General features: G+C 44.2%; 1 protein-coding gene across 25 annotated transcripts in view; it reads right to left on the bottom strand.

Moving 5' to 3' along the window:
- C2CD5 (C2 calcium dependent domain containing 5) overlaps positions 1–26,904 on the bottom strand; it is a 1,731,257-nt gene that overhangs the window by 308,476 nt on the left and 1,395,877 nt on the right. For all 25 annotated transcript variants that reach the window (XM_044087723.1, XM_044087713.1, XM_044087716.1 and 22 more), the window contains one exon: positions 15,110–15,296. In XM_044087723.1, the coding sequence (XP_043943658.1) occupies positions 15,110–15,296 (187 nt within the window). The remainder of the gene's footprint in view (positions 1–15,109; positions 15,297–26,904) is intronic.

Below are 26,904 nucleotides of genomic sequence, written 5' to 3'. Positions count from 1 at the left end.
TATGTTGGACTTTCCCAGAATGTGCATTGCTATAAGAAAGTCGTTGAATGAGATCACCCATTGCCACACTCTGCTTCTCTACACAGGGGGTAAGATCTGATTCCTCCTTGTTTGCTGATGTACCAAACTATTGACAAATTGTCTGTTTGAATCGTAATTAGCCCTAAAGGGAGAGCGTCCTGGAAGGCCTGCAATGCTAAGAGCACTACTGTCATCTCTAGGACATTGATATTCAAAAACTGGCCTCTTCGGGGGATCAAGTGCCTTGGACTGTTTTGCCCAGAAAGTGCCCCCACTCTCCCAACCCAGTCTGGGATGCATCTGTGGTCACTATGGCCTTTGGCTTGGGGCGAATTAAAGGTCGGCCTTGCATTGCAGAACCTGGTCTGACTAAATCCACCACCAGAGGTATCTCTTGCAAGCCTGAGTGATTCTTAATTGTGTTGATATGCACTGGTAAAGAACTGACCACTGTGCTGCTAGCATCCAGTGATGAATTCTCATATGAAATTTTGCTACAGGAACTAAGATTACAGCAGCTGACACTGACCCCAAGGCTTGAAGGATAGACCGGGCTGCAAACCTGATATTGCAAATTATTTTCATGACCTGGAATCTGACAGTCTGAATTCCTGACAGAGGAAGACATGTCACTGTCGTCATATTGAAGACTGTTTCCATAACTTCCAAAGTTTGTGCTGGTTGTAACTGAGACTTCTCGTAACTTATGGTTACCCCCAGATGAGAACAAATTTAAAGAACCTGATCTCTTGCTCTTGTTAGTAGAAGCCAGTCGTGTAGTCATGAAACTACCTGGAATCCTTGCAGTCTCAAGTGAGCTGCTGTAACTGCCATTCAATTGGTGAACACCCTGGGGACTGTGGTGAGGCTAAAGGGTGGTGCTCTGAACTGGTAGTGACTGGATCCAAGCAGGAAGCGTAAATATAGACTGTCTGTTCATTTTTATGTGCTAGTACACATCCTGAAAGTCTATAGAGCACATCCAGTCGTCCTTATCTAAAAAAAGGCAGAACGGACTGAACCATGATCATCTGGAACTTTGTGTGTCAAACTGCTTTGTTCAAGTTGCTGAGATCTAAAATTGGTCTCCAATCCCGTTTTCTTTGGCACTAAAAAGAATCTTGAGTACGTTCCAGACGCTATCTGGTCTGGTGGGACCTCTTGGATGACTCTTTTTTTTTTTTCCTAGCAGATTTTGCATTTGCAGTGCTGCTGCTTTTCTCTGACTAGGTGGAACATCGGGGTTTTGCATACGGTTAGGGGTGGAAGGGAAAAGGGAATTATATAGCCTCTGGAAATAATCTTCTGCACCCAACTATCTCTTGTTATATCTAGCCAGGCTCTCTGGTGCAGAGACAGTTGACGCCTGATTACCTCCAGAGAGGGGAAAATCGGGCCTCCTTTCAGGAGCGCTGATAGGGTCTATCAGAGAAGGAATCTCTGGACACTTGGTCTTGTGGGCCTCTCCTGACACGTGGGCATCATCATCCATTAGAGATCCCCCCTCTGCCCCTAGGAAACTATCAACACACGTGTCCTGGAAAAGACCCTGGGACTTTCTAAATCATGTCTTTCAAACATCTTGTTGATTCCTCTTAAGGAATCTTTGAGGGGTCAAAAAATGTTCACCCACAGCAGAGAGGGTCTTTCCATCCTTTTCACACCTGGATAATGTGCCCTTCACTTTTGGGCCAAACAAGGAACTTCTGTCAAAGGGAACATTGAAGAACGAGGACTAGAAAGGCTTGTGACATTACATAAGTGCATACAGGCATGTCACCAAATGGATATGCCTGAACCCACTGCCCCTGAGGTTCCTTCAGCTGCATGTGAAACATGCCTCATGGATAAATTAAAAATGGATTGAAGGGTAGCCAACTGAGAGGCTAAAGATGACTTAGCCTCAGCAGTAATGGTCCCAGAAAGGGATTTTAATAGTAACTTGATCAAGTCCCTTTGTAGTCTAGTAAAATGTGCCAAATAGTTCAGTGACCTAAGGGAAAAGGTCACTGACACACACACACACCCATTGACCTAGACTCCCTGTTAGGGGGATGAACAGAGGGACTTTGTTCAGCAAGCTCCTTCTTGGTGGCCGCCGCTACGAGCATGGCATCCATGGGCACCCCCTTACTCCAGAATGCCTTCCCAACAAGTGGAGCCAGAATCTAATCTAGCCTCTTAGGGATCGGCTCAACTGAGTCAGGTTCCTTCCATTCCCACTGAGAGACCAAATCCATGAGCTCATCAGCAGGCAGAGTAACCCAGGAGGTAGATGGGCCAGCTTCAAACGCCTACAGAAATAATGATTCCTGTAGTCAAGGGTTGCTGGAGGACCAACCACCTCTCTGCGTAAGGATCTCAAGGATATCTCCAAATGAGACATCTTCAGGAGGTGATCGTGGGGACTTTTCTTCTTAATCGAAATCAGCATCCTCAGTGATTGACTTTTGCAGAGAGTCCAAGTGCCTCCTCTTGCACTTTCTCTTCCTAGGGACTTCTCTGTACGGTGCTTTGATGAAGTGTTGGAAGAGATCGTAAATCCTTGCTGGGTGATCTGGGGGTCTTGAGCTGGCTGTCCCTGTGAAGTAGAATGATGTGGCTCCAACCGCAGAGACATATGGCAGCTAGACTGGAGATCCGAGGGAGTAGGATAGTACAGTTGTGTACCTATCATAAATGTAGATGTTCGAGTGTATTCACTGTTGCAGTCATTACACTTGGGTTATCCTGCTGGCAGGCTACCCGCAGTCGGCCTGAATTCCAAAGTCCTGGTCCGGCGTCGGTTGCTGTCGCCTCTTCCCTGACGTCAGTGCGCCAGGGGTATATAAGATGCAGCCAACACCATTTTCTTCAGTTTTTCTTGCCCCAGATGTCAGGTGCCCCCAAAAGGGTAGGCAAAAAACATTGCTTATACAAAGCATGCACTAAAATAAACAATACCTTCATCTACAAGCAAATACACCACATAGGTTGTATAGAATAGAGAAGTATAGATAAGTCCCAGCAAAGAAAGGGGAGTGGTGGGTGGGTAACCTGGACTGCAATAGTGAATACACTCAACATCTACATTTATGGTAGGTACACAACTGTACTATGTTCATTGTGTTTCACTGTTGCAGTCATTACACTTGGGTTGAATCCCAAAGCTGAGGTTAGGCGGCTGGGTCTAAATAGGATTAGGAGTGGCTATGAGGCCCTGCAGAACTGCAGTGGCGAAGCCTGCTCTGGATTTAGAGTAAAAAGGTAAATGATAGTGCTTGGTAAAAGTGTGCACTGAACTCCAAGTTGCAGCCTCCAAAATATCCTTGGTTGGTACTCCTCTGAGGAAGGCTGTTGAGGTGGCTGCTGCCCTGGTCGAATGTGGCCTAATGCCCTTAGGCACTGATTTGCCATGTTGTGCATAGCAGAAATTAATGCAGTGTCCTATCCATTTTGAAATAGTCTGCTTTGAGATCGCCTTTCCTTGTGTTCCTGCAGCATATGCCACTAAAAGTTGCTCAGTATTTCTGAAAGCTTTAGTTTTGTCCAAGTAGAAGCGTAGCTGTCTGTGTATGTCCAAAGAGTGCAGAAGTCTCTCCCCTTTATTCTGGGGATTTGGATAAAAAGTAGGCAAATAAATGGTTTGATTAAGAGCCACACTGAATACCACCTTTGGCATAAATGTGGGGTTTGTCCTTAGAGAAACCCTGTCCGGATGGAAAATGATAAAAGGTTCCACAGCCATTAATGCCTGTAACTCTGAGACTTTTCTTGCTGAAGTTATTGCTAGGAGCAGAGCTGTTTTCCATGATAAGAATTTTATCTCGGCTGTATTGGATGGCTCAAAAGGAGGCAGTGTGAGTTTTTCCAAGACAAAATTGAGGTCCCATGTAGGTATCGGTGCTCTCCTTGGGGGTCTTATGTTTTTGGCCCCTCTGAGGTACTGCTTTAGCAGTGGATGTGAGAAAAAAAGTGGTTCCATATTGTAATGAGCTGAAATGGCCGAGGCATGGATCTTAATTGATGAGAAGGATAGGCCTTTGTCCAGCATCTCAGTTAGGTATTGTAAAATCTGAGGAATATTTGGAACAAGCGGGTCAATTCCTTGTGCCTGGTTCCAAGCACAGAATCTCTTCCATTTTTCTGCATAAGATTTTCTGGTGCTGGGCCTCCTGGCTTCTAAAATAACACCCATAACTGCTTTTGAGAGAGGTGTGTTCTGAGTGGTTATATTATTCACCATGCAGCCAGTTTTAAGGTTCTGAGTTGACTGTGTAGGATCTGATTGTTTTGTTGGGTCAGAAGATGAGGAATTTGAGGTAAAGTCCACGCTGGGCCTTGAGACAAGCTCTTTAGGATTGGGTACCAGTGCTGGCGTGGCCAGTCTGGGGCAATCAGTATCATTTTTGGCTTCTCTTGTCTGACCTTTAGGAGTACCTTGGGGAGGAGAGGCAGTGGAGGAAAGGCATATACTGTAAGGGTTTTCCAGCTGAATGATAGAGCATCCACCTTCCATGCTTGTTCGTGATAAGTCCTTGTGCCGAATTTTCTGTATTGGTAGTTGTGAGGGGAGGGAAATAGATCTATGTCTGGGCATCCCCATTTCCTTGTTACCATGCTAAAGACTTGTGGATCTAGTTTCCACTCGTGAGGGTCCATGAGGTTTCTGCTTAGTTTGTCTGCCAGAGTATTTGTCTTTCCTGGCAGGAATTGTGCTTGAAGATGTACTTGATAAGTCAATGCTGTGTTCCACAAAGTCATGGCTTGCCTGCAGAGGGGGTAGGAATGTGTGCCCCTTTGCTTGTTTATGTACCACATGACTGTAGTATTGTCCGTCTTTAGCAATAGTTGTCCTCGATGGAGAAGATCCTTGAAGGCTGTCAGGGCATTCTGTACAGCTAGCATCTCTTTTTGATTGATATGAAGATGCATTTGGTTTGCGGACCACATGCCCTGAATACATTTTCCTGCCATGTGTGCCCCCCAGGCGTAATCCGATGCATCTGTTGTTAAATGTCTGCCTGGCTGTGGGTAAAGTGAATGGCTGTCCCTTGTTGTGGTGACAGGCCAGTGCCCACCATCGAAACTCCTGTTGCAGGCAGGGAATGAGTGTAATTAATGTTACCAGGCTGTGGCAATGTTGAGTCCAAACACTTTTTAGATACCATTGTAGCTTCCTCATATGCAGTCTTGCATATGGAATTAGCAGAATGCAGGATGCCATGAAGCCCAAAGCCTGCAGAATTTTTCTTACAGTTAACTGGGTTTTTGTTGCCATGTTTTCGAGGTAATAAGTCAGTTGCCTTTGTTTGTCTGGCGTGAGATAAGCCATCTGGGCAGTTGTATTTAAGCTTGCACCCAGGAATATTATCTCTTGAGAGGGTACTAGTTTTGATTTATTTTTGTTTACTGTGTACCCTAGGCAAATTAGTAATCTTTTTACAAACGCCAGATGCTTTAGTTGAATGTCCTTGCTCTCTGCTTGAATAAGGCAGTCGTCCAAGTAGGGATAAATTTGAATTCCTCTTTGTCTGCAAAATGCAATTACTGGTGCCAGGCATTTTGTGAAGACCCTAGGCGCAGTAGATAAGCCAAAGGGCAGTGCAGACAATTGGTAGTGCATTGAGCCAGCTATGAATCTGAGGTATCATCTGCAAGATTGTCTGATTGGGACATGCAGGTATGACTCTTTGAGGTCCAAAGTTACGAGCCAAGCCTTCTTGCCCAGCATGGGCAGAAGTTGCTGCAGTGTCAACATTTTGAATTTTGGAACGTCCAGAAAAGTATTTATAATAGACAGGTCCAGTATTGGTCTCCATGCTTTGTCCTTTCTGGGTACCAAGAAGAGCCTTGAATAAAATCCTTGTCCCTGCTCTTGCTGAGGTACTCACTGAATAGCCCTCATGTCCATGAGAGATGAAATTTGTTTGTGTGCCTTTGGCCCATTGATTGTGTGGCAGGTCTGGCATACCTTTTGACTTTGGAAGGGTGTGAAAATGGAACCTGTAGCCCTGAGAAACAATATTCAGTACCCATTTGTCCTGGGTGATCATGTGTCATTTGTGTGAAAAAAGTGCTAGCTTTCCCCCTAAGGGTGCTGCCAAAAGATAAGTGCTTGGCAAAAGCAGTGGGAAGTCATTGGGACTATTTTCTATATGGTTGCGATTTGTCTTCTCCGCTTTTGGAGGTAGACGCACCCCATTGTTTAGGCCTGTATGAGCCTTGGGGCTGAGATCTGCCTGTAGGGCATCTGTATCTGCCTCTTTGTGGTCTGTCTGACACTGGAAAGGACCAATTCTTAGAAGGCCAGTTCCTGCTAAATCTTGGTGGCTGAACCTGTAAGAAATCCTTTACTGTCTGCACAGATTTTGCTTTATCCTCCATTTTCTTTAACACCTCTTCTGCCTTAATACCAAACAAAGTATCATGCTGTAATGGAGCATCCAATAATTTTGCTTTAACATGATCAGGCAGATTCTGTTCCTTTAACCAAGCATGCCTTCGAATGACAGAGCCTGTAATAGCGGCCCTGCAAGAGGCCTCTAATGAATCAAAACCACATTGCAAAGTATGCTTTCCCACTTGTTCAGCTGCATGCAATAAATCCTGCATTTCTTTGTTTTCAGGACATTCAAAGTTTGTCTGCATTTTCTGTTTTAACAGAGACATTAGGTATTGCTGATATTTAAGCATATGAAACTGGCAATTTAAACCCTTACAGCCAAAGTAGCAGAGGTGTAAACTTGTTTCCCCCATCTGTCCAGTGCTCTAGAATCCCTATCAGAGGGAACACGTTTTTTTGCAGTGGAAGCCTTTACCCCTTTGGGACCCTGAGAAATAGTTTATGGGTCAGCAGCAGGGTTTTTATACAGGAATTTGTGAGAATCTGGAACCCTATAGTACCTATCTTGCTTAACTGGTGCAGGGGGTAAAGAGTCAGGAGACAGACTGGACTCAGAAAATACATCATCAACAATGTCTAGTACAGGTGGAATAGCAAGAGGTCTGTGCTGAGGCAATAAAAGAAAATCTCTGAGCCTTTTCATAGATTCTGAATAATCTTGGCTCTCCCAGTGGAAATGCTCCCTCATGGTGTGCAGGGTTTCCCCAAAAGAATAGTCCTCAGGAGGAGAGGCTGAAGGGATAGATTCTTCAGCATCTGAGTCCTCATAGGGAGGAAGAGAGAATCCCTGTTCTGAAGAGGAGTCAGAGGAAATGGAAACCTGATCAGAGGAATCATAATCAGTGTCTTGCCTAGGCCTTTTATCAGGAGGGGGATGGGAACCCCTGATCAAAGTAATTAGGTCTTCAGCCATTTTGAGCATCTGTTTCTTAGTCATGGAAGTCTGTCCAAGAGAATGCTGTACTTGTTTCTTTGTCTTTAAAGCTGTTTTAGTCTTTGTCTTGGATGCTGAGGTTGGCTTGATATAAAGCTGTGTAGGTCTGAAAACACCCTCAGAAATCGATGCCTGCTCAGCGGCTCCACACCTATCTGAGGGATTAATTTCCGAAGGCCCAATACCTTGAGTATCCAGAGGCCTAGCTGTCTCCAAGTGGTAGTCGGAGGTGGCCTGTGGCTCTGAGGTAGCGGGTGTCAGGGGCTGCGAAAGCACCTCACTGAGAACCGGCGAACCAGCGGCTGGCCTAGAGGAGGCTTCATCGTCGGTTTTGGACCTTGGATGCCTGTCCTTTTCTTTTTCCTTGCGCTTTTTATGAACTCCGGTCGTCGGCTGTTCCGACAGCATTATATAGTTAAACCTTCGTCCAAAGTAATAAAATGCAAAATCGTACCGACGCTTAATGGTACGTTGATTAAATCTAGCACAAAACAGACAACTAGCAACATCGTGGTCAGGGCCTAGGCAAGGAATACAGTGAGAATGAAAATCCTTATGAGGTATTTGCTTCCCACAAGAAATACAATTGTTAACTTTTTCTGACATCGGTCTGGAGCAAGAAAAAGTTTCCCCAAAGGGGTACTTAGCTTTATTGAAGATTTCGGATCTGAAATTAAATTTCGAAAATCTCAGGAGTCGGCCGACCGGCACTTGTGAACTGCTTTTGCTTTGGGCACCGTGCGGCAAGAAAGACCAAAGAAAATGGCGTCGGCTGCATCTTATATACCCCTGGCGCACTGACGTCAGGGAAGAGGCGACAGCAACTGATGCCGGACCAGGACTTTGGAATTCAGGCCGACTGCGGGTAGCCTGCCAGCAGGATAACCCAAGTGTAATGACTGCAACATTAAAACACGATGAACATCTGTCCACCCTGTCAGAGCAGAGAATACTCTCTTCACTTCCTGAAAGGCAGACCACTCTGGAGAGAAGGAAGACATCGACCCTGAGAAAGTAGGTTTCTGGACCACTGCCTGTCTCTGCCCAAAAAGCAATCTCTCCAAGGAAGAAGTTGGAGCAGAGCTGTCCAATGCTGAAGCTCAAAGGGGCAGAGACCCTCTGAGTCAAACTTTCCCAGAGCCACAAGGAAGCTTCGATTCAGAGAGTAATCCGGATCCGAAGATGTTGGGAGCCAGTGCACTCAGAGAAAACTGCAGATCCAAAGATAAGGTTATCTTCAGATCTGAGTCAGATGGACTTGGAAGGTTTGGATCCAGGGACTCTAAAGCAACCAGAGGGATCAGAAAAGGAGCAAGTAGTGGTGGTGTGGTAAACAGACAAGCTTCCTGACCCAATGGGGTAGGAGCCGGTAAAACACGCATCTGTATCTGCACCGAGAGAAACTTCCTCATCATTCTGTCCACATCTTATTTAGTCAAACTCCTGCCAGAACGAGATGAGGCAAGGGATGATGATTTAGATCAACGCCTTTCCAAAAATGGGGAGGGAACCCTGAAAGGCACTGAGTCATGTATTGGAGAATACTTAGTCCTAGGAAGGCTTATCGGACATGAAACAGTTGGATCCATAGATTTCTTTGAATCCGAGCCTGTTGGATCCACTGATTTCTTCTTAGGATCCAAGAGACAGTGACCTTGAACTAATTTTGGATCTGTTCTTTGTCTTTTTCTTGGCGGCTCAAATGATGGAATCGAGGAGGTAGAGGGCCTAGGAGACTTAGATAAGGACTCCTTATATTTTATTTTTTGGGGACTGAGCCCCAGAAATAACCTCGCCAAAGGAAGATGGAAGCAGTCCTTAAAGAATGAATTTATTCTTTCTATCGGCAACTACCCTGGGATTGAAGTTTTTGCATACTGTATAATCCTCCTGGAGATGTTAAGGGCCCAAACAGTAAACAAAAAGTATATGGGCATCTCTAAGTCCGAAAGGGACAATTTGTCCCCAAAATTTTGACACTTCCTGAAACTGGATAGTTCTTTTCCGGATACATCAGTAAGTAAAAGGAGACAGTGAAGAAGGAAAACCTTTTTTTTTTTGTTAGACAAACAATGGTAAGAAAGACTTCACTAGCATGTAGAAATAGAAAGAAATAGGGAACAAGTTCCTAACGATGGTAAACAATGATTACGTTTTTTGAGAAAAGTGGCAAATGAGATCCTGAGTAGGTTAGAGGTTGGTGCATTATAGGTAAGAGAGCTCGACAGCTTTTCGGTTACCATGAGCTTTATTAAGGGCCAAGTTGGGTCTAAGGATCGGATACGAACCCATTAGTTGAGGACAGAATGAAAATTGACATCAAAAGTTTATAACCTAACACCTCTAATTCCTACAGCAGTGGCAGATGATGAGAAAAATAAAGAGGTAACATAATGTGTGGAAATTACTAATGTTCTTAGAAAGCTGAAGAAGTGTTTCATCAGTGATAAAATACGTATCCCTCATTCTCGGACAGTGTTTCAATGAATATAACCAGACCCAGTTACTTGTTTTTTGTTAACTACAGGCATGCTCTCTTTAATGCTGAAAAACTAACTTGCTATCACCCAACATTCATACCTACCTGGAAATAAGAACAAACATGAAAGCATATAAACAATTATACTTCTACGATAATAGTGTGAAAGAACTACCGCGGCAGGGCTAGCCACCCGGCAGTGTAAACTTTGACACTAGATGATTGCCACTGCTGGAAGTGACACCACCATCCCATGTGCAAAAATGGTAAAAAGAGGTTGTGGATGGATGGCAGCAAAATTATACTAATAACTGCATTCCTGCAATATAAAACTTGGGCTACCACAGGAAACAATCAGCTGCTGGAGATTAAGGAAAACCTGCTGTACATGTCTTTCTTAAGTAAGACAATAAACTGTGTAATGAAACAACAAATTAATGTAAATGAACCATCCTGGCCATTGTACACAAAAATCAGCATAAATGAGGTTCTGAAAGTTAACTTATTCAAGACAGAAGAAGGGAGCTTTCAACAAGGTGCCTTTTTCTAGAGTCATCTTAGAACATTATAGTGGCTCCTTGGCAGACTATTGGCTCACTTGTGATAACACCACAAATGAGTGAAATCTTACAAATCCTCCTCATCATCGACTCCCTTTTCCCGTTTTCTACATGGGGTCAGAGTGTCGTAGGGACTCTTGCCATTTCTCTCCATTCAATGCCACTCTCCTATGTTCTTCGACAATCATGCTGACCGTCAGAGGTATTTACTAGGCTATCAACTACAAGGGCCTTTTTAAGTCTAGCCATGCATCCTAAATCTCTGACACATTCTGCTACCCTTGATAAGTGTAAGCATGGGCCTGGGAGATGAACCATTTACAGGTTACCTGTGTCCATTAGAGACATAGGTGCCAAACCAGAGATGGATTTCCTGTTCCCTGTCCAATTGTCCAAGTTGCACTTGAATTGGGTTAGAGAGGAACTCTGCTTAACATGGACGGGGAGCCTGTTCCATAGATGGGGTAGTCTCCTAGATACATACCTATCTCTCCAGCAGGTTCTATTTATATCACAGGCAAGGTTTAAGTCTTTAGAACGGGTAATTCTGGTGCTGTTTGTATTGTGGATATGATGAAGACCCATCAGAGTGGGATCTGACATTGCCCTGTATGCCAGGCATAGATCTCCCCTCAAAAGCCTGTAGGAGACAGAATACAGGGATAGGGCCTTGAGGCAGTCTGCACAGGACATATTACTGTTGCAGGTCTTTTCTTACTCTATAAATCCTTTTATTTTCTGGGCATCTTTGTTTCCTCTTGCCTTTTTCCCCATCTGTCCAAAATATTCTTCACCGGATTGTTGTCTGCTTTCCTGCAGATATGCCTGAACCACTTCCTCTCTTTGATCTTCTCTGCAATTGTAGCTGCTTGGGTTTCAACTCTGATGCCCTCATTTTTTTTGTCTGTCCCACAATGGGCATCCAACCGCCCATCCAAGGCATTTCATCTCCATCACCTCCAGCTTCCTCCACTGCTTTGCTTTCAGTGCCATGGTTTCTGTACCATACAGTAATACTGGTCACGCCACTGTTTCATACACCTTAATTTTCAACTTCTTTGGCATTCTTCTGTCTTACACTACCCTGACACTCTGTTGGCTTCAGCCCCTTTAATTCTAGCTTTGACCTCCTCTTTCAGACTTCCCTTCTCCCCAACCATCTTTCCCAAGTATGTGAAGGTGCTAAATTGTTCCACTATTTCACTTCTATCTCAGCTTTCAACTTCCTCAGATTACCCCATTTTCTGTTATTATAACTGCTTACCTGAACTCTGTTTTATCCTCTGTGACTTCAGTTTTGCATTCCATTCCCTTATCCTTTGCTGAAGTTCTTGTTCGGAGCCTGTCTGTAATGCCACATTATCTGCATACAGCAACGTTATTGATCTGACCCCTCTATCCTCTTTGCTAATATAGTCTATCACCACTATGAACAGCAGTGGGTTCAGAGATGAACTCTGATGCACACCCACTCCTACCTAGTAGGACTCCATCTGTGTGTCCGAACTCTGTTCGTACTTGTGTTATTGGGTCTTCGTTCACAGTCTACACTAATTCTACCAATACTTCTAGGACTTTGAATCATTGAAGGACTTTCCAAATCAGCTTTCATGGGACAAAATGTTCACCTTACATTTTTACAATCACTTTTGTGTATGTCCTTGTTTTTGAAGGAATTTATAACAAAATTAAAATATGCAGAACATGCAGTAGATATGTTAAGTCTGGGATTATTAAATATTATATTTTAAAAATGTTTTGCATTTGACTTGAATTTGCTAGTTCACTGTAAGCTTTTACAATCAGTTACACACAGCTCTTGTTTTAGACAATATTTACAACAATACATAGATTATGCAGAGCATACAGTATTTATTGTATTTGTTTGTGTCTTTCAGCTTTTACAGGTTAGGGGTCGCCACAGCGGAACTCCGGTCCGCTATGATTGGCAGTAGATTTTTACATACTGGCTTGCCGGGCCTAACGCACAACCTTCAATGAAGGAACGCCCATTCACGCATGTCGCTACACAGAAGACGCTCTAACTAAGAACTGAACAGTATTTATTGTATTAACGTCATTAAAACAGTGCTGAAATTATGGTAATTTTTGTTTTAGTTTTAGTTCGAATGCTTGTAACAGAATGAATATAAACAGTGTGGTATTTTTATTATGTTTATACAGCCTACTGTCTGAAGATGTGCTGCCCTCTGATGTTTATCAATGTAAAGCTGATGCTATGGTATTTGTACAGGGCAGCTGTTAGACTATGTGAATTTTGATTCCTGTTAGTTGCCTCACTGTTATGAAGAGTGAATGATGAGCAGAACAGAAGATGAATGAAGTCTGGTCAATACGAAGAAAGAAAAAAGTATAAAATGTATGCCATTTGTTGTGTAATATGTTAGCATGGCTTAATATGGCAGGAATACTCTGAATAACCTGTGGTTTTACACCCATGTACCAGAGGATACATAGTGCATCAATGAAAACAGTATGCATGGGCACTGCTTCCCTGTGAAGTGGAAAGCTTAATGGTCTGTTGTAAAATTAATAGACTGCCATTTAACTGACTGCATTTATTTATTTTTTGCCTTCTAAGTGGGACAACCCAGTTAAATAAAAAGGATTTATTTAATAGAAGTTTATTCATGTTTTTAGATGTACTCTGATGATGCCCGTATGTGAGGGTGAAAGCGCTTAGTACTACGATAGAAATTTTTTTCTGTTTTGTTGTTTTGTCGAATTTATTGGATTTTATTGGTGTTTGTGGACAATAAATCTTGACCGAGTGACTACCTTGGAGCCTTTTTTGTGGTTTACAAGTTTTTCTTTGCTATGCTGTTCTGAGTTTTGTCAAAGACTTCGGGTTGGTCGCTTGGTTTGGTTTGTTGCTACTGCTGCACCTATTGTTGGACCAAACACGCTATTGTTGAACCCACCAGTTTTTTTATTTTCATTTGTTATGGAGCAGTTATTAAAACAGCGCCTTGAAGTTACACAACGCCTAATATTAGTTCTACAGGAACAATGTAGTAATTTGCAACAGGGGTGCAATGTTACTTTAACGGAGACCCAGGAACAATTATTTACTTTACATTCCACACCAGGTGCATCACCAAATCGTCCGTTGGCTAGCAATTGTTCATCTGGTTCTATTGGAGGAGGAAATTGGAGGAGGAAACAAGGGTAACACAGGAAATACAAAGACTGTTTTTCTGCCTTCGAACCCTACACTGAACGCTGGAGACGGTGATAAGGTACTTTTGAATAACAAAAAATGTTATTCGGATATTAAAAACATTTTACAAGCCCCGAGTTTCTCCACTGTACTCAAATCCAATATTAAGGATATGAGCAGTTTGAATCAGCAACTGGCGGACTTTGAAAAGGCGCTTAAACAATTTAAAACGTTGCAGATGGACAACGCTTTTCTGGAGAGATCATTGGAGCTTGAAGAGGTACCGAAAGGGCTACGAGTTTTTAAACTGCCTTTTGGTTTTGAGACTGACAGTGAATTGTTTGATGAACTGTTAAGATTGTTTGCTAGAACAGGTTTTGACCTCATGCGCTTGATTATAAGAAATAATAATGTTAAATTGAACAAATTGAACCTGGTTTTAACAGAACTAGATAAAAGTATACGAAATGATTTATTGTATGAAGTTAACAAGCACCGTTTAGACAGTATATTGTTTGACATGGACAAATTTATAATGAAGGGATTGGAATACAAAAATAAATTATTGAGGGATAGTAAAGATTATAGTAATAAAAGGGTTTATACACATTTTAAAGAATTTAAAAACATAAGGCAAAAAGAAGATGTTGGGAGTTTAGATGTAGAAGAAGTTGGCCAGTCTAAAAGACTTGATAGGGCTAATTTTAACACAGGTAGAAAACAGCCCAATAGGAATGATAATTTTACAAATCATGAAGATGACAAAGTTTTTTTAGACGAACCTGTACTGAGAAGGTCCGAACGACTACGCGACCGATATCAGGATCGACCACGGTACCAGACACAGTACAGGAATTTCCAAACACAATGAAAAAATTCTCATTATTAATTGATAATGAAATTTGTGTGGGCAATGAAGACATAATGGATAGATTGACTGGAGATATATTTAATAAAGACAATTATGACTTTACTGTAATTTTTAATGGTTCAGAGGGGAATGAATATTGTGACAATTCAGCAATTGATGCTAATTCTATACACAAAAAACAACCGAGAGTTGTATTATTGTTGACTAAAGCCAGTTGGAAGATGAAAGTGAAAAGAATGGTCCTTCAGTGAGTGGCATAAGCAATAGCATATTAAGATCAATTATCTGAAGGAATTTCTGAACAAGAATTAAAAGACTAACCTATTCAAATATGGACGCCAACCAAAACAAATAAGCTCAAGTAACCCCCATGAGATAATGAGGTAGTCTGGAAACGTCTGCATAAGAACTGGTGGGTTATAGACATGATATCAGCGATTTGTTTCTGCAGCTCGCTGGTACTGGTGTTAGTACATCTGCAACTAGCAAAACTGCAGTGTATTATCCGTTTGGTTTGCCACTGTACAAAGGAAGTTCAAGACAAACAACTTCAGACAACACACAGAAATATTATGTAACAAACCAAGGTACTATACGTACTTCTGAAAGAAAAGCTAAAACAACTTCATGCTTCTGAAAGAAAAGCTAAAACAATTACAATAATGGAAGTGCGCTTACTGCTAAACCCAAAAGCATGTTTTCTCCCACTGTAATTTGAATCCTCAGTCCAAAGAGAGCATTCATTCCCCTTAGTTTGAGCTTATTCATGAGCTGTGTGTGCAGTTCATATTCCATGAATGGTAGTAGATTGCTGATAACTGTTGCATTTGCCTCTGCTTGAGCCTTCTTTTTAAGCCGGCACAATCTATGTATGACAAAACAAAACAAAACAAAAATGGTGCAATGTTAGGGAGAGAGCTAATAAAATATTAACAGTTTCAGCCAGAGTCTTGGGTTATGACAACTATCTGCTAAAAGGCAGCAAAAGGTGTCTCTCTGTAGAAAATGTATAGTTGTGTACACTTACCATAAATGTAGATGTTCGAGTGTATTCACGGTTGCAGTCATCACAAATTTGGTTATCCCTGCCAGGGTAGCCCTCGGCCAACCCGAATACCAGAGACTTCGTATTTCTGCTTCGGTTGCTGTGGCTCCAGGACTGACGTCAGTAATATAAAAGAGTGACTTTCCTGGATTTATAAGTATTTTTTCTAGCTTTCGCTTTAATTACTGCAACTCGACTGCATTTCGCCTAAAAAACAGCTCTGCGTATTGTTTTTACTGTACTTGTGTTGATTTTAAACTGTTAGCACTTTAAAAAGTTATTTTTGTTTAATTTAATTGTTAGGCTAACACACTCAAGTGCGCTAGCCGTTTTATAGCATTTACTGTTTGCTACTGTATCTTTTTCTCCTTTCTCTGTAAAAAAAGAAAAAAAAAAAAAAAATATCCTTGTTTTCCCGCTTTTCTGAACTAGAATAGTCCAGTCTTCAGATTTTGCTGATCTCTGGGCTTTGTCTTAGTTCCTGTGCTATCCATATCCTTATTTGGATAAGAGGAAGCTTCCTTGTTCACCAGTGGGAGTGGGGAGCACTGAGCAACCTATTTGTCCCTAGAGGATTGGTTCCAGCCCAGCAACTTGTAGTTTATTGGCCATTTTGGGTCAATTCCTGGCTCTTTTCAACCCCCTGCTATAAAGCCCGTTTTTGCGCACTTCTCCGTAAAGTCTACTCTTCAATTTTTCCCTTAGAACTGCACTACTTGCAATCTAAACAGCCTATTCTCTAACTGAAAAGCTCAGCACTTGCTCCTAAAGCATTTTTTATACAGGTAAAGCACTCTTAAACAAAAGAAAGTACTTCTTTCACCTAAATTCCCTAGAGTACCCATTTCCCTATAGATCCTTTCTGACTCAGTTACACAGCAATCTTTTTCACTATTCTAGCATGTCGAAGGGTCAGTTGCTGGCATCCTCCCCTGTTCAGCTGGTGAATTTGGGAATCTTGAGGCAATGTTACAATTGCCTCATGTACACAGACAACCCTCTCCTCCTCCCAACAAATACAAATATATGCGAGAGATGCAACTATATAGCCAAACTGGAGGCTGAGCTCTCTCAATTCAGTAATGGCAAGACCAGGCAGGAGGAGAAAGTAACCACGCACACCACAAACCCAGTCTCACATAGAACTATCACAACTGCAAACCAAACACATAAACACACAAAAACATACTCGGAGGCGCTGATTAAAAATCTACCAAAACAACAGAGGCCTCCTAAGCAGACACCCAAGCAACCGCCACCTCAAGACATAGCACATGCAACACATAGTTCACAAAGTCAGTGTGCTAAACAGTCACAGCCCTTAAGGCCAAACAACATGCCAGACACACTTGTAATAGGTGACTCCATAGTCAGACACACTGACGTCCCGCTCACCAGACTGAACAAGGAAAAGGTCACAGTAAGCTGCCTGTCGGGAGCTAGAATCCGCCACATAACACAAGCACTCAGGTCACTCCACAGCAAGTACAAATATGACTCAGTCATTGTACATGCCGGTGTGAACGACCTGAGACGTACCTCCCTAGACTACATGAAATGAGACATAGAGGAGCTCTCTGATTATGTAGCCCAGACCGGTATGACCCTGACCCTGAGCAGCATCTTACCCTCACCAAGAATGATGCCACAGTACAAAGACAAAATGATCAGTTTTAACAATTGGCTTAATTACTGTTGTCATTCAAAGGGGATCCAATGTCTGTCTGCTTGGGATGACATGCTCGACAAGCCACGCTGCTTCGCAAGGGATGGCTTGCACCTGTCACCCCTGGGCTTCCGGATATTGGCCAAGGCTCTTGCCACCCCCATAGTGCCTTTTTAGGCAAGGCTCAAATGACAAACCTACCTCCCTAGAAAACACAAGTGGAAAAAAATAAAGGTAATGCTGCTCAATGCCAGAAGTCTAAACCTCAACATGCACGCGAAGCCCTCCTCAGTATGGAGAACATCGATGTCTGTGCAGTGACTGAAACCTGGTTCAAGGCTCCTGAGAGCACCCCAGCACTATCAGGTTTTACCTCATATCATGCTTTCCGGCCCCAAAACTTGGACCGAACCACAAAAGGAGGGGAAGTATCCATATTCATCAAAGATACCCACACCTCCAGGTTAGTGGCAACGCACGAAGCATCGGAGACCATCCAGGTGCAACTAACCATAGGCAAAACCGCCTTACAATTTGTAGCATGCTACAGACCACCCTTTCAAACTCAGGAAACCCACACAGCCTTCCTGAAGACACTGGAGAGTATGAATGTCTCTCCAAATACAATCATATTGGGAGATTTCAACTACCCAAACATAGACTGGGAACATTACTCAAGTCCAAACACCCTAGCCCAAAGGTTCCTAGAATTCATAAACTCAAATGCGATGGAACAACTAGTCACCATTCCCACAAGAGGAGACAATATACTAGACCTGATCATCACAAACATGGGGACAAAATGCTCCACACCGGAAGTATATCCCTCATTGGTAAGATCAGACCATAAATTAATCTCACTGGAAATCCACATCCCGCCCCCACCCCCTTCACAAAAGACCACAGTGAAGAACTTCTCAAAAGCCAACTTCACACTTCTTAAGACTGAAGTGGTATCCTTCAAGGTCCCTGGACCGGTGGAAACCACAACCCACACTGCTGAATCCTTTGCAAATGCCTTCTACGGGCACCTTCAAGAATGCATGGATCATGCAATCCCAAATAAAACCAAGACCCATTCCCCCAAAGGCAGGCGCCCGGTCTGCTGGACCCTAGCCATAAACAAACTTTACAACAGAAGGAGGAAGCTACTACATGACAGAGCAAAATCCCTAAATGGGAAGGCATCTCTGATCAGTACTAGCAAAAAACTACGATCACTCATAAAATCATCCAAGGCCAACTTTGAGAGAAAAATCGCAAAAGACACAAAAGACAATCACAAGGCCTTCTTTAGCTATGTTAGAAACCTGGGTGGAAACTCCCAGACATGCTCAGAGTTAGTCCAAAATGACAATAAATACACTGAACCCACTGACATTGCCAACATTCTGGCAGACAGGTTCAGTGCAAATTTCTCCTCCCCCTCCCCCCCAAAAGGAGAAATAACTATCCCAGCAGAGTGTAGCCTCCCTAATATCTCAAATGCCCAGGTGAGAGCCGCCCTCTCTAAAGCTAAAAACACAGCATCAATGGGACCGGACGGTGTCCCGGGCTGTGTGCTACATGAACTCCAAGAGGAACTAAACCCAAACATAAGGCTGCTGTTTAATCTTAGCCTTACTACAGGATCGCACCCAAAGAGTGGCGTACGGCAACAGTGGTCCCACTTCACAAAGGCAGTGCTTCTACGGACCCTGGAAATTACCGCCCCATAAGCTTGACGAGCCTGGTCTGCAAAGCTATGGAGAGGATCATTATGGAACTCAAACAAAGACGTTGGGGACCTACAGACATTGGATCCTACCCAATTTGGCTTTGTCAAGGGCAGATCCTGCCTTTTAAACTTGGTCGACTTTTTTGAAACCGTCACTAAGGCCATTGATGAAGGTAAGGCAGTTCACACAGCCTACCTTGACCTTGCAAAAGCCTTTGACACAATACCACACTCGGGCATCATAGACAAACTCACCAGCTAAAATGTAAACCCATATGTCACGAGATGGGTTGCAAACTGGCTCAAGGACAGAACCCACAGGGTCAGAGTTGCTGGAGCTATGTCAGACTCTAAGCCAGTCACAAGTGGTGTCCCACAGGGCTCAGTCCTGGGACCCCTCTTGTTTGGCATTTATTTTTCTGAGGTACAGGCAAACATAGGAGGATTGTGGCTGACAAAGTTCGCAGATGACTGCAAACTGGGCACCATAATTGATACTCCAGCGGACACAAACATCCTTCAGAGAGGACTCATAGAAATGGATAATTGGTGCCAGAGCCATGGCCTTAAGCTTAACGCCAAAAATGTATAGTCATACCCTTTGGGAAAAACAAGGTACCCACAATTACCACATAGGTGGTAATCCATTGGCACGGAAGAGATAATCAGGGACCTAGGGACCCAGGTTGACAGTAACCTCTCATTTGACACTCACATTGCCAAAGTGGTTAGGAAGACCTTCTATATTGCCCACCTTATCATGAAGGGTTTCACATCTAGATCAAGAGAGGTCATTGTGCCCCGCACTCATCTCTTATTAGGCCAATGATTGAGTACAATGCCCCATTTGGGATGTATCTTACCCGACACCTGCAGCAGTTGGAAAGACCCCAAAAGTTCCTCACCAAGAGGATAAAGGGTCTTAAACATATGTCATATGCTGCCCGACTGAAAAACTCCAGCTCTATTCAGTCGCATACCGCCTACTCAGAGGTGACCTGTGCCTAACGTACAAGGCCATGTCCAATCCGGAATTAATGGACATGCTCCACTTCAAAAAATCCAAATCCATCAGAGCCACGAGAGCAAGAGACTTAAACCTCAACACAGAAATAAATAGGACGTGCTGGAGGGACAGATTCATAACCCAGAGGCTCCCTACACTCTGGAACAGAATCCCAATCCATGTTAGGCAGAGCCCCTCACTAACTCGATTCAAGAGAAGTCTTGACGAGTGGATGGGAGATCGTAGGTTTACCCCGGGGGGTCATCTCTGTGTCACTACTAGACAGAGGCACAGTAAACTGAACCCTAAATGGGCGTAGTATTCTCATCCTAAGGGGTGGTGAAAGCCACACACACTCTGGCTAGGCTTATAAATGCCCTAGGGCAGATAGCCTAGTACGAACCTATCAGTTTTTCTTGCCATAATCTGTCAGAAGCCCCAGTAGGATCCATGCTCTGGTGGAAGAACCCCACCAGTGGAAAATAAATACCAATATGTCCCTTGTAAGGAAAGAGAAGAAAGAAGAGGGGGATGGAGGGAGGGAAACCAGGACTGCAACAGTGAATACATTACAACATCTACATTTATGGTAAGTGTACACAATTGTACTATGTTCGTGTTTCACTATTGCAGTCATCACATTTAGGTTGATTCCCAAAGATGAGGAAAAGGGTGGAGGCAGTAAAGGAAACTAGGTGATGGCTAGGATACCCTTCAAGACTGCAGAGGCAAATGCTGCCCTGGATTTGGAGAAGAGAGGCAGGTGGTAATGCTTGGTAAAAGTGTGAACAGATGTCCAGGTGGCAGACTCCAGGATGTCCCTTGTGGGGACTCCTCTGAGGAAAGCTGTAGAGGTGGAGGCTGCTCTGGTGGAGTGTGTCCTGACCCCCTTGGGGTGAGGCTTTCCATGTTGTTTGTAGCATAAATGGATGCAGTGTGCTATCCATTTGGTGATGGTTTGTTTGGAGATGGCTTTGCCTTCTGCCCCTGTAGCAAATCTAACCAGCAGTTGATCCAACTTTCTGAAGGATTTAGCCCTGTCCAGATGGAATCTGAGCTGGCTGTGCACATTTAGAGAGTGCAGAATCCTTTCCTCCTTGTTTTGGGGGTTAGGGAAAAGGTGGGCAAATGAATGGACTGGTTGAAAGCCACACTAGACACCACCTTGGGCATGAAGGATGGGTTAGTTCTAAGGATACCCTGTCAGCATGGAAGATGATGAAGGGTTCCACAGCCATGAGCGCTTGCAGCTCAGAGACTCTTCTGGTTGAAGTGATGGCCAGAAGAAATGCTGTTTTCCAGGAGAGAAATTTTAGCTCTGCAGAAAAAAACGGTTGGAAGGGGGGGGGCAGGGTGGCCTTTTCCAATACAAAGTTAAGATCTCAAGCGGGAGTTGGTGCCCTTCTGGGTGGCCTCAAGTTGCTAGCTCCTCTTAGGAACTGTTTGATCAAAGGGGGTGAGAAAGGGGGGTGCTCAGTGGGAAAATGAGCAGAAATAGCAGACGCATGAATTTTTACAGAGGAGAAAGAGAGGCCACTGTGTAATAGGTCCGCTAAATAATCCAGGATGAGAGGGAGGGGGGGCTGAGCCGTATTGGCTCCCTTAGCCTGAATATAGGTGCAGAACCTTTTCCATTTGTCAGCATAAGACATTCTGGTGCTAGGGCATCTGGTCTCATGGATACCATCTACGACCCGTTTACTGAGGTTGGCAGATTGGTTGGGGAATAAGCCAAGCTGCCAAACTGAGTGTCTGCAATTGGGGATGCATGAATTCCCCTTCCCTCTGGGTGAGGAGGTTTGAAATCTGAGAAAGGTGCCATGGGGGCAGTGGTGACGGGCTGTGCAGCAAGGGGTACCAGTGCTGCTGGGACCAGTCTGGAGCTATTAGAATGGTCCTTGGCTTTTCCTCCTTTATTTTGAGCAGTACCCTGGGGATGAGAGGTAGTGGAGGAAAGGCATAGACCAATAGACTGACCCAGGAGAAGGACAGGGCATCCACTTTCCAAGCCATGCAGTGATGCTCCCTGGTGCAGAATTTGCTGAGCTGATGGTTGGCGTGGGAGGCGAAGAGTTCGGCCTCCAGGGTGCCTCATTTCTGAGTTATCAGGGTGAAGGCTCTTCTGCTGAGCTGCCACTAGTGTGGGTCCAGAAGATTTCTGCTTAATTGGTCTGCCAGAGAGTTGAGAGAGCCTGGCAGGAATTGCGCTAACAGGTGTAGTTGCATGGCAGAGGCTGTGTGCCAAAGTCCATGGTTAGCCTGCAAAGGGTGTAGGAGTGAGTCCTTCCTTGTTTGTTGATGTACCACATTACAGTGGTGTTGTCTGTTTTTGATCAGGAGAGCTCCTGGAGAAAGAAGCGGCTTGAATGCTACCAATGCGTGCTGCACAGCCATCATCTTTTTGACTAATGTGCAGAGGGATTTGCTGTGGGCTCCATTGGCCCTGCATGCACCTGCCGTCCCCAGGTGTGCACCCCAAGCATAGTCTGATGCATCTCGGGTGAGTGTCTGGGTGGCGGGGGTGGTGAGAAAGGCAGTCCCTTGTTGTGGGAGCATGCTGTTGCCCACCAAAGAAAATCTTTTCTGATGCAGGAAATTATAGGTAAAAGAGCTTCCAGGTCTTGAAAGCATTGACACCAAATATTTTTTAGGTACCATTGAAGTTTCCTCATATGCAGTCTGGCATATGGAATGAGCAGTATGCAAGATGCCATGAACCCCAGAGCTTGCAGGATTTTCCTTGCAGATAGCTGGAGCTCAAAAATATGTCTTATGCTGCCCGACTGAAAGAATTCCAGCTCTATTCAGTCTCATACCGCTTGCTCAGAGGTGACCTGTGCCTGACATATAAGGCCATGTCAAACCCAGATTTGATGAATATGCTTCACCTCAAAAAATCTAGATCCCTCAGAACCACAAGGGCGGGAGACTTAAACCTTGACACGGTTATAAATAGAACGTGCTGGAGGGACAGATTCATCACCCAGAGACTCCCTATGCTGTGGAACAAAATCCCGGTACATGTGAGGCAGAGCACCTCTCTGGCCTTGTTCAAGAGGAATCTTGACCAATGGATGGGAGATTGCAGATATACCCCAGGGATTACTTCAGTGTCACTGCTTGACAGAGGCACAGCAAAATAATAGGCATAGTTTTTATTCAAACTAAAGGGGTGGCGAAAGCCACATAACTATGGGCTAGGCTTATAAATGCCCTTGGGCAGATAGCCTAGTATGAACCTATGAACCTAAGTAGGCTGTGAGGAAAATTTGTTTCTGTGGTGTAAGGTATGCCCATCTGGGATGCTGTGTCCAGGCTTGCTCCCAGGAAGATAATTCTTTGGGTGGGCACCTGTTTGGATTCCTTTTTGTTGATAGTGTACCCTAGGGAGTTTAGAAGGGTCTTGACAAAGGCCAGGTGCTTGAGCAGCTTTTCCTGTCTGCCTGAATCAGGCAGTCGTCTAAGTATGGGTAAATCTGAATATTTCTTTGTCTGCAAAAGGCAATGGCCAGAGCCAGACATTTTGTGAAAACTATGGGAGCAGTGGATAAGCCAAAGGGAAGCACAGAGAACTGAAAGTGTTGAGATCCTGCCCTGACAAAGAGGTATTTTCTGCAAGATTCCCTGATAGGAATGTGGAGGTAGGCCTCTTTTAGATCTAGGGTGGCTAGCCAAGCATCCTTGGAGAGCATGGGTAGCAGTTGTTGGAGGGTGAGCATTTGAATTTTGGAATCACCAGAAAGATGTTTAGAATGGATAGATCGAGGGTAAGGTGCCAGGTGCCCTCTTTTCTGGGTACCAGAAAAAGTCTGGAGTAGAAACCTTGGGCTATCTGTTCTGCAGGAACGTATTTTACTGCCCTCAGAGAGAGCAGGGAAAGGGTTTGCTTTTGAGTCTCTGCCCACTGGTTTGGAGGTAGATCTGGGAACCCTTTTGGGGATGGAAGGGTGTGAAAGGAAAATTTGTACCCCTGAGACACTATGTTCAGAACTCCATGGTCATTGGTAATGGTGGCCCAAGGTGCTTGCGTGAAAGGAGAGTTTTCCTCCTAGGGGTAAAGTGAAGGTGGGCAGAGGGATGGGGTGGAGGGGGTGAGTCAGTGTGAGTTCTTACCATAAGGGGGTGGCTTAGAACACCCTGGTTTAGAAGTGGAGGTAGTCCACTGCTTAGATCTCTGCATTCCCCTGTGGCTGCTGCCTGGGAGGGGTCTGGTTCCCCACTGTCTAGGCTGGACTGGTTTACTGGAAGCAGGAAAGGACCAGTGCTTGGTGGGACAATACCTGCTGAACCTAGGTGGCTGGACCTGCAAGAAGTCCTTAACTGTTTGCATAGATTTTGCTTTTTCTTCCATCTTTTTTAGGACCTCTTCTGCTTTAGTGCCAAATAAGTTATCTTTGTTCAAGGAAGCATCCAACAATTTAGATTTGACATGGTCTGGCAGGGGCTGTTCCTTAAGCCATGCATGCCTTCTAATGACAGATCCAGTGACTGCTGCCCTGCAAGAAGCTTCTAGGGCATCAAAACCACAGTGCAAGGTGTGTTTAGTTACTTGACTTGCAGAATGCATTAACTATTGTAATTCTTTAGATTCTGCCCAAGCAGGAAAGGAAGACATCTTTTGTTTAAGGAGTTCCAGGGTATGTTGCTGAAATTTCAGCACATGGAACTGACAATTTAGTGCCCTGATAGCAAGAGTAGCTGAGGTGTATACTTTTTACCCTATCTGTCCAGTGCTCGGGAATCTTTATCTGAGGGGGTGGGATTGTTAGCAGAGGTTGCTTTAATTCCTTTAGGCCCTTGAGAAATTACCTCAGAATCAGTAGTAGGATTCTTAAAGAGAAATGTGTGTGAGTCAGGGACTCGGTAGTATTTGTCTGTTTTTTTTGGGTGTAGGAGGGAGGGTATCAGAAGTCAAGCTGGATTCCAGGAAGGCATCCTCCATAACATTCAGGACGGGGGGGGGGGGGGGGGTGGCCAAGGGTCTGTGTTGTGGAATATCTAGGAATTCCCTGAGTCTCTTTTTAGACTGAGAGTAGTTTTGACTCTCCCATTGGAAATGCTCCCTTAAGGTATGCAGGGTTTCCCCAAAGGAAAAATCCTCTGGGGGAGAGGCTGAAGGAATGGAATCCTCAGCATGAGAATCCTCATAAGTAGAGAGGGGTTGTATGTCTTCATATTCAGATGCATCAGATTAATCTGACTCTTACTCAGACAGAACTACAGGGGACAGATCTCTTTTCCTTTTGGAGGGGGTAGCTTGACTTCCCCTGATCAATACGATAAGGTCTTCCACCAATTTAAGCATCTGAGAGTGAGGCAAGGAAGCAGATGCCTTAGAGTGGGTCGTCGGTTTCTTGGATGTGGTTCGTATCCTAGGCCTTAGAAACTCGGTCGTTTTTGAAAGAACGTAGTCGCGAAAGAAGACGTTGGTTTGTGTCGAGAATCTGTAGTGTGAAGGACTTCCTCGGAAGTCGGTGCCTGCTCAGTGGCTCCGGACCCATCCAAGGTAGAGATGACTGCAGGATCCTTAGTCAAAGCAGAGTTTTGCCGCATAACGGACTCCGAAAGGGTCTCAGTAGTGGCCTGCGAATCCACAAAAGCAGGCAACAGGGGCTGCGAAAGTGCCTCACTGAGGACCAGTGAACTGACAACTAGCTTAACTGAAGTGTCGTTGGTGGGTTTGGACCTGTGCGGTCTGTCTTTATCTTTATGTTTTGTCGGAAGATCTGCTGTTGGATGGCTTACCGAAGCCATATCGAAGTTTGAGGACTGTAAGCGAAAATATCTGGCTACAATAAGGGCCCAACAACAGATAGTTCTGACGTTGAACAAAGCACAGAAGCGACAGCGGGAGACTTAAACAAGTGACGCAGCAAGAATGGAAGTCTTGGTGTGGTATTTGCTTTCCATAGGCGAGACAACTATTAACTTTTTCTGACATCGGTTAGTGCAAGAAAAAAGGATCCCCAATGAGGTACTTAGCTTTAGAAAACTTCAACTCGGTAGACGAAAACTCAAGTAGTGGCCGACCAGCACCCATGCGAACTGCTTCTGCTTTGGGCTCCATGGCAAGAAAGACTGGTGTAATGGCATCAGCTGCCTTCCTTTATACTACTGACAACCTGACGTTAGTCCTAGAGCGACAGCAACTGACGCAGAAATACTAAGTCTCTGGTATTCGGGCAGGCCGAGGTCTACCCTGGCAGGGATAAAGTACAGTTGTGTACACTTACCACAAATGTAGATGCTCGAGTGTATTCACTGTTGCAGTCATTACATTTGGGTTATCTACTTGCAGGTAGCCCTCAGTCAGCCTGATTAACAAAGTCTTGGGTCCTGCGTCGATTGCTGTCCCTTCTTCCATGACATCAGGTCATCAGGGGGTATAAAACATGCAGCCGACGCCATTACATCAGTTTTTCTTGCCTCAGATGTCAGTAGCCCCCCCTAATGGGAAGCAATTAAATATAAAATTACGATATACCTCCAACAAAAAAGCAAATACAACAAAAAGGCTTTTAAGCATAGTAAAGGAAAGTAGAGGTATAGCCAAAAGAAGTTAGGGGGCTGGAGGGATGGTAACCAGGTCTGCAACAGTGAATACACTCGAACATCTACATTTATGGCAAGTGTACACAACTGTACTATGTTCTTCATGTTTCACTGTTGCAGTCAATTACATTTGGGAAGATTCCCAAAGTTATGGTTGTGAGTAGGAATTTAGATAGCATTAGAACCAGCTTTAAGGCCCTGCAAGACTGCAGTGGCAAAGCCAGCTCTGGATTTAGAGAAAATTGGCAAATGATAATGCTTGGTGAAAGTATGTACAGAACTCCAGGTAGCAGCTTCTAGGATGTCCCTTGTAGGGACGCCTCTGAGAAAGGCTGTAGAAGTAGATACAGCCCTAGTGGAGTGAGGTCTGATCCCCTGGGGGATAGGTTTTCCATGGTGCTTATAGCAGAAATTAATGCAATGGCCTATCCATTTAGAAATGGTTTACTTTGAAATAGCCTTCCCCTCTGCCCCGGCAGCAAAAGCC

The sequence above is a fragment of the Protopterus annectens genome, chromosome 11.part0 (genome assembly GCF_019279795.1).
Source record: "Protopterus annectens isolate FY-2018-M chromosome 11.part0, PAN1.0, whole genome shotgun sequence".
NCBI classification, from domain to species: Eukaryota; Metazoa; Chordata; order Ceratodontiformes; family Protopteridae; genus Protopterus; species Protopterus annectens.
Note: the sequence above shows the minus strand (reverse complement) of the source record. Positions and strands in the feature narration are given on the sequence as shown.